The 11792-nt window shown below is 46.9% G+C and overlaps 1 protein-coding gene across 5 annotated transcripts; it reads left to right on the top strand.

Moving 5' to 3' along the window:
* The first annotated feature begins 867 nt into the window (after nt 1-867).
* Rabl2b (RAB, member of RAS oncogene family like 2B) lies at nt 868-10995 on the top strand. 5 transcript variants are annotated; one of them, XM_035440830.1, is made up of 9 exons: nt 868-1026; nt 2654-2807; nt 4937-4966; nt 6144-6223; nt 6984-7063; nt 9061-9107; nt 9386-9563; nt 9833-9916; nt 10076-10995. In XM_035440830.1, exons 2-9 carry the CDS (start codon nt 2701-2703, stop codon nt 10154-10156), a joined length of 687 nt encoding a protein of 228 aa, XP_035296721.1. In that variant the 5' UTR covers nt 868-1026; nt 2654-2700; the 3' UTR covers nt 10157-10995. The 5 variants fall into 5 exon arrangements, with proteins under 5 accessions (XP_035296721.1, XP_027252106.1, XP_027252105.1 ...); XM_027396305.2 differs by having other exon boundaries at nt 9061-9172; nt 9469-9563; XM_027396304.2 differs by having other exon boundaries at nt 9061-9172; nt 9466-9563.
* Nucleotides 10996-11792: the final 797 nt, after the last annotated feature.

The following is an 11792-nucleotide window of genomic DNA, read 5'->3' as shown; positions in this document are numbered from 1 at the left end:
ACAAGCTGATTAAAACAGTGAGAGGATAACAACAGGAATCTGTTTCCTGAAATTTAACTGCTGTATTTTATGTGTACAGTAAAACACTGCAAATGATAGCACAACAGTATTGACTGAGCTATTTCAGGCAGTGTTCTTGACTTTGTGAAAGGGCAGTGTAACTTGTGCATGTTGTATTCAGAAGTAAAGCTTCAATGAAGCCACAAGAGGCCACAAAGGGAAGGCTACTAGAAACCCCACGAATATATTACATTTTTATTTTGAAATAATTTTTGATCATTGCTATTAAGGACAAATGGCTAACTGGGATGCCTATTTAACATAGCAAAGCAGACTGGCCACCATGTTCTCCCAGCATCTCCCTACATGTCACAGGGTTTGGCTCTCATATCCTGCCCCCTATCCTAAACTTCTCCAGTCCAAGGAGTGGACTGCCCCTCCTCCGCCCTTCCCTATATAATCCAGCCATTTTGATTGTCCAGCCCTTTGTCCACCCTTTAGTCTCCTGGTGTCCTGGCTGGCCCCTCTCTCCTCCCTCCTCTCCTCACATGGCCCAACCTGAGGTCATGTTCACTCCTACCTCTGGCTAAGCTCTCCCTTTTATCTACAATAAACTTTCTCCACCATACCTAAGAGCAGTCACGTCCTTTCTTTTTTATTTTTTTTCATTCAATCGCACGTTCAGAAACTTTATACAGTTATCAATTTTTTTTCCCACAACCCGCACATCCATATGACCTCATCAACAGATTACAGTGACAGACCACAGATGACGAAAAGTCTAGAAACTTGCTCAGGTTTATCCTATCAAAGATAACCCACTCTGTCGTCCTCCTAGTCAGTGGAACAGATAGATGTGCAATGCTGGCAAGTGCCAGGCAGCCAGGCACTGCGCTAGCCAGCCCGCGCCCCGATGGGGTCCTTCGGGCCATTGCCGGACAGCCCAGCTCGGGGTCCTGGTGCGGTCGCGTAGCAGCGGCAGGGACGCGGCCAAGCTGCTACCGGAGTGCGGTCGCCTGTTAGCGGGTAAGCCGGCTGCCTTTGTGACCCACGGGCTGTGGTGGGCGAGCGCCTCAGCGGTGTCCCGCGTCCCTTCAGGCCGAAGCAAGGACCAAGTTCTTGGGGAACCCGCTGAGAGGAGGGGCGAAGGGAAGGCGGGGACCCGGCCGAGGCCCCATCGCAGTTGGCGAGTCCTTTAAGGGAGATGGTGGTTAGGCCTGGTGGGCGCCTAAAAACGTTTGTCACACGAAAGAAAGCTTGCCCCCACCCCAGACCTGTGAGGACAGACAGAGGCAGTCACCGAGGGGTTTCCTTCGCGAATCGATTGGCGGGGTTTGGCTTTGGAACGGATCGCTCCCTGTGCAGGATGAAGGTGGAAGGGACAGAGTCCTCGCTATGCTCACCTATAATCACTGCTGGAGCCTGGGTTCCTCGTTTGCCAAGGCCGTGGCTTTGCGGAAATACAGTCGCGCAAACGTGGGACCCTGTTGCTGATTTTTATGTCAGGCTTGTGCCCACACGTGTGTCATGGCCCTCACTGCAGCCAGTTGAGCCCGCTCCAGTGTCTGCTCGAGTTAGTGAGTGCGAGCTCCTGCTGCTGCTGAGCCGGAGTGTTAGAATCCGAAGAATCCGTATTGTTGTGTATTCCTTAGCAGTATTGTTTGCCCAGTCTTATTTGGGTATGAAGCGAGTGGACTTGGATTGAGATGATGTGACACACCGCTGTTGACATCGAGCGGTATGTCTTGTACTTATGGAAATATGAGGAGTACGAGTTTGCACAGAACTGAAGAACAGTTTGTGTTTAATATGTAACATCCCTATATGCCCCAGTCTCCTATTTACAAACCTAATGAGCAGTTAAATATCTGAGTTCAGGCAGTGAAGGACAAAATCTTGGTGTAGGTATGGTTTGTATCATCCATATTAGGAAACGGTTGAAACTACTAGAGCAGTGCTTCTCAACCTATGGGTCGCGACCCCCTGGAGGTCGAATGACCTTTTCACGGGGGTCACAAGAACATCAGAAAACACGGGTATTTACATTAGGACTCATAACAGTAGTGATATTACAATTATGAAGTAATTGTATGGAGGGGGGCTGGAGAGATGGCTCAGAGGTTAAGAGCACTGGCTGCTCTTCCAGAGATCCTGAGTTCAGTTCCCAGAAACCATATGGTGGCTCACAACCATCCGTACTGAGATCTGGTGCCTTTTCTGGTCTGCAGGCATACATACAGACAGAACACTGTATACTTAATATTAAATAAAAAAAAGAATATGGGTCAGGCATAGTAGATTGTATGGTTAGTGTCAGCTTGTTTTTACCAAGTATCAGGCTTACCATGTGAATTAGGCACTATTTGTTGTTGTTTGTTGCTTCGTGTTTTACAAGTAAAAACACTTGTTTGTTGAACTTGTAAATCTAGTTTAGAAGGTAGGAGGAGGGGTGTGGCCTGATCACATCTGCAACAGGAAATGACCAGAGAATCTAGAAGCAAAGATACAGCCCTAAGGCTCAGCAGATGGTGGCCAAGTTGTCAGGTTGTGTGTCCTTGAGCACTCTCTCTCGGCTGTTCAGGAAAAAGAAGAAAGTAGGTTTAGTTGAAGGGAGATCTCATCTCTAATGGTGACCTCTTGTTGACTTTTCCAGACAGTGATAAGACTCCAAGGCTGGCTCTTCTCTGTGGCCACGAGCTCATGGCAGGGGACAAAGCCAAGCATTGTGAACTGGACCAGGAGAAATATGATGCTCACGACAACGTGAAGATCATCTGCCTGGGGGACAGTGCGGTGGGCAAGTCCAAGTATGTTGGGAAATTAGGGAAGAAGACACACGATCCCAGAATGGATTGATTAGAAACGTCCTCCAGAGATGATGAAGAAGTGGTTTCTATGAGCTGATGAGGGGGAGCCTCGACTGGAGCCCAAGTGTGTGTGGGCGAACAACAGGCTTGTGTCTATATCTGTATTAACGAGGAAATGGGAGAGTCAAAGGGACAGAAATCGGAGTTTTCTGAGTCCTGACAGAAGTTGTAGAATGGGTCACCACCAGAATTTCTGGAATAGTACAGAGTATGGAGGTGGCAAGTGGGATATTACTACATGTATGAGGCTAGAGAGGAACAGTAGGAATGGAGGAGAGGGACGTGATAGGTACAATACAGGCAGTAAAGATGATTTCTTGGAGGGACTCCCTGAGTTGAAAAGCACAGGTAGCAACAATGATAGACTGTGATGGTGTTAAAGACTGGACTGTTGCTCTGCCTTGGCACCTGCTGTGCAGGGGTGGAACTCTCCACCTGGAGAGCTGAAGTAAAGCTCTGCAGTCCACTTAGCTTATCTCCATCAGACATCCGACCTCTCACCCGTCCAGGGTGAGATAGCGAGGGTGCATGTGCATTTCTGCCTTCAAAGAATGAGGATAGAGTTGTTCCCATGTAAATGTCTAGTTTAGTCTCCCACCCCAGCTGTTCCCAGATCACCTCACACGCTACTTCAGGCCCTTCAGACCAGAATAGCTATGAGGAGTTCCTGGAAGCCTTGCTAGTTTTAGGCCAGCTTCATGAATTCACATTCATTTCTCCACCTTACATTAAAGCTCTGCTGTCGTATTGCTTTAACCTCAGCAATATCCCATACAATTAAGGTAAGGCTTGGAAGATTCTCTGGTAAATATCAGCCCTTTGTCCACACTTGAATTTAGAACTGACACGGAAAACCAAAGTGGCAGGCAAAGGGAGACCAATTGTTGATTTAATAGCCGATAGACCTTAAGGGAAATGTGGACTGGAGAGAAGCCCAAGAAGGGCCTGCTAAATCAGCATTAGCCTAATAATGCAGTTTAAAAATAAATAAGTAAATAAGTTGTTAGCAGTTCTGGCCTCTAGGACATTTTGAAGACAAGGAGTTTCCAGCCCCTTTGAGACCTCTACAATGTTAGAGACCATGGTAGAATCTGTGTCTAGAGGAAGGTTGGTGGGTGAGAAAACCTCATTTCATGGGACTCAAGAATTCTCTGCCAGTTTTTAGTATTCTGAGGCCTCGAGGCCCCTCCCAGGTGACTCTAGACTGCATCATGTCAACACTTGAAATTAACAATCATAGGAGTGTTAAAATCAGTTTGTTTTTATTTAAAACTTGTATACACAGTTATATAAATCATATATATGATTTTAAAATCTTTCCAGGAGGTGGGATGCTTGTTGTTTTGTTCTTTGTTTAGATTTACTATTTGGTCTGATTGGGAGTCAGTAGTTATAATACCAAGAAAAGGTTTCAAGGCTACCCTGTGGCTCCAAAATGTAAACTAAGTTAAGCGTGTTAACTGTGCTCACATTCGTGTGTTCAGATCTGAGTGGGCCCCGGTACACTGCCTGGATATTGAAACATAGTGATAGACTAAAGATTCCCAAACTGCTGTGCCACATACTCTGTTCTGATTGACAGAGGCATTAGAGTAAATCAACTAGTGTTTCTGTTGTGATTCTGTGCAGGTCAGGGAGGAACGAAAGAGTACAAGCTGGGTGGAACTTCTTAGCTATCACAGGGTCATCTTCCTGCACGGGAGACATCTGAGCAAAGCCTTAAGGAATGGCCGAGTCTTGGGAAAATGACTATTGATTGAATAGTCTTCTTGGCCTTGGTTTTCCCCTGTCTAGACAGTGATAATTCTATGTGTAGCAGTATGTGAGATGGAAATAATGGATCAGGGATCCCCATGCAAATTGGCCCATAAAGTGATGCAGTGGTTTGGCAGTCTGAGCTTGGTAATGGTGATTCCCACTGTGCAGGCTTGACTAGAAACTGTGACTGAAAGTTCACAAGAGATTGGAAGCCTCAAGTGGCTTCCAGGTTGTCGGCCCAGGGGTAATGAAGTAGGGACAAGAAGATAAAGATACTACATGACCTGTGACCTAGCACATTTCCCTTACAGACTCATGGAGAGGTTTCTCATGGATGGATTGTATCCTTAAAAGCTTGAAATGTACTTTGTTCCTGTGGCTTTTCCCACTCCCATGCATCATAACCTCCAGTCCACTCCTTTATACCAGCAGCCCAGGAAAAACCAATGGGTTGCATCATATAATCCAGGCTGTTTTGTCTTGAGGTTACTTACATTGGGGTTTCTACTAGGAAGGCAGGAAGAACAGCAGACAGCACTTAGTCTGTATCAAATGCCTGGGTGCAAATCTTACCTCCTTAGTAGTTCTGACCTTGAGTTAATCATTTCACCCCTTACCTCAGAGCCTAAAAAGTCTTTGTAGGGATAAGCTTTATAAAATGTGGGGTGTCCCCTCATCCTGTGCCCTATACTGATCTGAAGTAAGGAGCTGTAACTGAGAGCCTTAAAGTTCCCCCTAAGTAGACCCCCAAGGGCTGCATGCAAGAACTGCAGGACCAGTGAGTCTCTCCCTGACCTTAGCCCCCAAAGGCTGATGTCACTCACTCTATAACAAGCCCCACTGTGTTGCTTCAGGTTTGCTCATTCCTGTCCAGCATATTTCAGTTTCAAGAGATGCTGTTCCCCAGGTATTTTGCTAGTGTTTCACACACAAGTGAACTTAAGTTTGTAAATGCTTTGTCAGCTGCCTGGTGGAAGTAGTTTTTACTGTGGGACAGTCATGACACTCTAGCCTATAAGAACTCTGTCCACGAAAGGCTCAAAGTGTCCACAGTTACATCTCCTAGCATCGAGATACCACTTAAGACAACTTTTCTATAAATTCTTGCTCCAAGTTACCTCACACTTAGGTATCCAGGGCATTCTCCCAGGCCCTTCCTTAGACCTTGTGTCACTGAAGCTGGCTCTGTCTATCTATAGGATTCATTCAACTTGAAATCTAACTTCTTTATAGGGAGGACAGAGTCAGGAGAGTAACCACAAATTTGAGGCCACCCTGGGCTACACTGGAAAAACTGTCTCAACAAAGAGAGGGCCAGGCATGGTGGCCTTTAATCCCAGGATTTGGGAGGCAGAGGCAGGAGGATCTCTGTGAGTTCCAGTCCAGCCAGGACTACAGAGTGAAACCTGTCTCAAAAAATTAAGAAAATCTTAGTAAGGAGAGGGTCCATTCTATCACATAAATATCCCCATTTCCTTACCTCCTTTTTCTCACCTTTGCTCCTTAACCTGCATCCAGTCAGCCACAGCAGCTGTCCACATATGCTCTGACCCTGTATAAGCACACGGCCACAGTAGACGGCAAGACCATCCTTGTGGGTGAGCAGCATGGGCTCCCAGGCTACGCTGAGTGGGGTTTGGGGGTGGTAGGAAAGGAGGCTCATGAGAGAGGGAAGGAAGAAAAAAATAGGAAGTCAGAGAGCATTTATGGAGACACACAGAACATAAAGTCTCAGGCCAGGACTAGTGTGCAGGGCAGGATTTAGAAAAGCAGACATTGGGGGCTGGAGAGATAGTTCAGAGGTTAAGAGCACTAGCTGCTCTTCCAGTGGACCTGAGTTCAATTCCCAGCAATCACATGGTGGCTCACAAACATCTGTAATGAGATCTGGGGCCCTCTGCTGGTGTGAAGACATTGGAAGACTGTCACTGCCAGAGGGAAGAGGAACACAGAGGCCTTTGAGTAAACTTCCTCATTGCAGAGGTTATCATGCAGCCAGTATCAAGAAATACATCTGTGGCCTGACCACTTCTCAAATGTAGGACATGACCTTCCCATGGGATCACTAGGCCACATATCCTGACCATCCACCATCTGTGGAAACTTCAGTCTTGAAAGGCCCCATATCTTCAGTGTGGGGACAAAGGGCACCTCCATTGTCCATTGCAGAGACTCCTGTCTGCACTGTCCTTCCTTATGGTTCTGTGTCGTCCTACACATACCATTGCATACACACTGCTCACAATATGCATGTTCATGCACAGAGATCTGCATGGAAATGCTTGGGGCATGTGGGGGTCTCTCTGCCCTCTAACTCCCCAACCCTATTGGGCAGACAGAGTTGTGTTCATGTTTCAGACTTCTGGGATACAGCAGGCCAGGAGCGGTTCCAGAGCATGCATGCCTCCTACTACCACAAGGCTCACGCCTGCATCATGGTATGAAACCAGCTTGGTGGTTAAAAAAAAAAAAAATGGTACTAGGCAATTCTGGCCCAAGGAGCTCATCTGTCCTTGGCCCCACTGCCAAATACAGATGTGTAGGAGAGGGTTCAAGGCCACCCAGACGACTCACCTCAGAGCTTCTAAAAAAGAATATGTCAGAGGAGCTGTCCTCAGATGGGGACAGGTAAAAGAGTGGCCAAGAAGCTGGGCTCCTTAGGCATTGTAGTGTCCAAGGGAAACATGGCTGAGACAAGGCCATAGCTGGTTACTGATGGAGCACACCCACAGTAAAACTTCCAGAGTACCCTCAGCTATTACCCACTGCTTCTGAGACTTTTCCCTCTCAGACCAGTCCTCACCTCCCTCCCAGGCTCTCACTGTGCTATCTAGGATAGTTACCATGGGTCCACCCAATAATGGCTTCGGGTAATAAACTGCACAAAAGTCCCCAAAAGTCAGTGTGCACAAGGATCAAGTGAGGTTGAAAATGTGTCTCCTGGGAGTCCCTGCATCCCAGCTCCCTGGCTCATTTTCTAGGGCACCACTCGTACATGCCGAGAAGGAATATGTTTTTCTTTTAACCCACAGATAAAACATTCACATGAATACCATACCCTGCATCTGAGGCATGAGTCAATAGACTGATTGATGTTTGATTCAGTTTGGTTTGGATTGGGTTCAGTACTAGGGAATAAACCCAGGACTTTTTTTGTTTGTTTGTTTGTTTTTTGTTTTTTGAGACAGGGTTTCTCTGTGTAGCTTTGGAGCCTATCCTGGCACTCACTCTGGAGACCAGGCTGGCCTCAAACTCGCAGAGATCTGCCTGTCTCTGCCTCCCAAGTGCTGAAATCCAGGACTTTGTGAACACTGAATATGTGTTCTCCCACTGAGCTAAACCCCAGCCTCAAAGCCTAGTTCTCTGAATTATGAACCTTAGGAATTGTCACCAAGTGAGAAAACACTGTCAGTAAGAACTGTTGTGGACTTGCTCACAGGATGGCAGCTAGACCTTAAGGCTGAGTGCCCAAAGAGAACCAGGTAGGAGCCATATTGTTTGGTGACAGCTCTGTAAGTCACTCTGGCTCTAATCACAAAGGAAGAAAACAGGTGCTGCATCTCTGATAAGAGCACATGGTGTGGATAAGTGAACAGACACCATTGTTATTTGCCCTGGCATTTTATAGCATTTGACACCACCTAACGTGTCTAGCCCTACCTCCTACAATATGCATACCACTGTTTTATGAATGGGTACTGTCTCATCCATAAGGAGTAGCACAAAGGGGATACAGAAAAGACTGGTCCGTTCTCCTCAGCATCACCCATCTGCTCTTCCCTCTGCAGTTTATACCCATCCAATGAAAATGTAGCTCATGAGTCAGTCTCTACTTAGATGCCACCATCTCCGTCAGCCTCCTCTGATGATTTAAAGTCACTCTGTGTGCATGCACAGGACTCTTGGCTATTTGTGACACATAGACTAAGAGTGGTGTTCACATAAAGGCCACCCAAGGGGCTTGCCAGCTGGCACATGAGGACAGTGAAAGGGTAATAGAAGGGACTCATCACCTTGTCCTCCACAGTCTCTGAATCACAAAAGCCCTTGAGAACTTAAAAATTCTTAATTCTAATAACCAAGGGTACTAAATAAAAGAGTGTGAAATAAGGCAAATGGAGCAGTGTAACCCTAGAAGTCACAGGGGTGGGGGGAGAAAGAAAGGGAGGGAGGGAGGGAGGGAGGGAGGGGGAGGGAGGGAGGGAGGGAGGGAGGGAGGGATCAGCCATTTTAGTTTCAGTCCTGCTCTGGCATTTGGTATTTGAACTTACCTCTTTTCTGTATGGGACCACCGATGTCACCTGTGGTGCATGCCCATTGGTTTCCCTATGGTCCTCTCCTGGTGCTGGTCTGAGTTTGCACACACCTATTTGGGTGTGTTGTCTGGAACTGATAAAGTACTTTAACACATTAAACTGTCTTCTACCCTCCGTAGGTATTTGATGTCCAGAGGAAAATCACCTATAAGAATTTGAGTACCTGGTATGCAGAACTTCGGGAGTTCAGGCCGGAGATCCCATGCATCCTGGTGGCCAATAAAATTGATGGTGGGGCCATCCCTGCACCTGGGTGACAGTAATTCATGGGGACCCAGCACCACACATTTCCTTTCAAAGAATGGGTAGCCTTCAGTCACTTTTCCTTCCCAAAATACTCCCTTCCCAATGGGGAAGCCAGCAGCTAAACCTGCCCTCCCAAGACACAAATCCCTGTTAACTGTTTCGAGGGCAGCCCTTGATTGTCCCTTCCCTACTTCCTAGCACAGAGGCTCCAATGACCCTCCCTCCAAACTCTTCCCCTTCTCTGAGTGGACAGGCCAATGCCTTGCTTCTCTCTGCAGCAGACATACAGATGACTCAAAAGAACTTCAGTTTTGCCAAGAAGTTCTCCCTGCCCCTGTACTTTGTCTCAGCTGCTGATGGTACCAATGTTGTGAAGGTAATGGCAAACCAGAGGCAGTCTGCTGAAGTGGCTTGCCATCCCGGAGTGCACGGGGGAGGGAAGGGAAAGAGGGAAAACGAGGACAGTGAGTGGCTGGGTGCAGGGCGGGGCGAGGCTGGGAGGACCCCATTTGGTGAGACAAAATCCACTGACTGTGGGCTCGGGGTGATGAAAAGGTACAGTGGAGGGTGAGACTGCCAATTATAACGGTAGGATCCAAAATCCTGCCCACTGCTCTATTTCTGCCATTTCTGCCTCACTTTCAGCTCTTCAACGATGCAATTCGATTAGCTGTGGCTTACAAGGAAAGTTCCCAGGACTTCATGGATGAGGTTTTACAGGAGCTTGAGGTAAGTGAGGCCAAGGTACAATAGAAAAAAATAGATGATGTCTTCAGAGATGTAGACTATAACCCAACAGAGTCTTGCCTGCCTTTGCCACCCCTCAGTGCCTCAGAACTATCACTAGACAAATGCAGGGTCAGGCCTCACCTATGACCTTGTTCACAGAACTTCAAGTTGGAGCAGAAAGAGGAGGATGCACCAGACCAAGAGCAGAGTGGCATGATCAAGAGCCCGTCTCCCTCTTAATCAAGAGGACACCCACATGTGGCTGAGTTGGGGTATTGGGGAGCCATTTGGAATACCCAACATCTCTGGGGAACCTATCCAGGCTACCCCTGCTCAACTTCCTACAAACCAGTGTTCTGTGGTCCATGATGAGGTCAACACAAACACACTAGACAAGCGTGATATCCCAATTCCTGCAGCAGGATGAGGGATCCATGTCTTTCACATCCCCCCACCCCACCAGCAGCCTGGCAGTATAGACTCTGTGAACATGCTCATATGTCTTAATAGACATTTAATGTTTGTTGTCTTTCATCCCAAACTGACCTCAGGGACTCTCCTTGCACTCCTGCTGACAGAATGACTGCTAATCCCTAACTCCTCTGTGTCCTGCAGAATCTGTGACACCTCTGACCCTTTTCCCTTTGAGTATCCCAGCCAACTTTTTCAACAATATTTTGGACGACAACTGTTAATTCCAGATGTCTTAATGCTAGCTGTTTCAAGAGCTCTTGTAGGTTGGGTGGAGAGCACAGGAGCAGGGCTCTATTGCAGTCACATGACAACACAGCAAGTCTAGCCATATCTGGTCATATACACACATCACTATTCCCCACCACATGAACAACAGCTTCTTTTAAAGCCTCCCATCTCAGGGTAGAAAGCATCCCTCCACTCCTCTAGAACAAGTTAAACACTGCATCTTCTATGGTGGCAGGAAATGGCAGAGGAAGAGCTGCACTGCTTCCTGCAGCTTGCTAGTTTGCTTTGATTGTCTTGAGCATCCTTTGCATTGTCTTTATATTTTGTTTATATTGGTTCCTTTTTTTACAATAAAGATTAAATTTCGTAAACATTAAGTGTCTTAGTTACTTTTCTATTGCCGTGACAAAACACCATGACCAAGGCAACTTACAGAAGAAAGCGTTTACCGGGGGCTCTCGGTTTCAGAGGGTGAGTTCAAGACCACCATGCTGGGAAGCTTGGCCATAGGCAGAAGGCATGGGTTGGGAGCAGTGGCTGAGAGCTTACTTTTGATCTACAAGCACAAGGCAGAGAACCAATGGGAGTGGTGAATGGCATGGTCTTTTGAAGCCTCAAAGCCCATCCCAAGTGACACATCTCTTCCAAGGCTACCCCTCCTGATCCTTCCTAACACTTCTGCCAGCTGGAAACCAAGCATTTAAACGTGAACTAACGGGAGCCATTCTCATTCAAACCCCCACACTAGGTATCTGTGTACTCTGTGGTCTGTAATCACAAAGGAAAACATCAACCACACTGGTGAAGGAAGACTGCCTTGATCTGCTACCATGTTGTAGTCCAAGTTAACTCTTGATTGACTACAGGAGGCCATTTCAGTGGAATTTATTGTTTGTAGGGTTTTTTAAATTAAATATTGATTTGAGATCTCAGCAATAAGTATGTTTTCCCCTTGAAGTAAAGTGATACTTGCATCTTCAACTTGGATTTCTGATCAGGGATTTTCAGAAATGCATTACCCAGATGAGGTAAGATTTCTAGAACAAAAATAAAAACTTGTTCGGCATGATGGAACATGCCTTTAATCCCAGCACACAGGAGGCAGAAGCAGGTGAATCTCTTGAGTTCAAGTACAGCCTGGTCTACATAGTGAATTCCAGTCTATCCAGAGCTA

Source organism: Cricetulus griseus, chromosome 2 (genome assembly GCF_003668045.3).
Source record: "Cricetulus griseus strain 17A/GY chromosome 2, alternate assembly CriGri-PICRH-1.0, whole genome shotgun sequence".
Lineage (NCBI taxonomy): Eukaryota > Metazoa > Chordata > Mammalia > Rodentia > Cricetidae > Cricetulus > Cricetulus griseus.
Note: the sequence above shows the minus strand (reverse complement) of the source record. Positions and strands in the feature narration are given on the sequence as shown.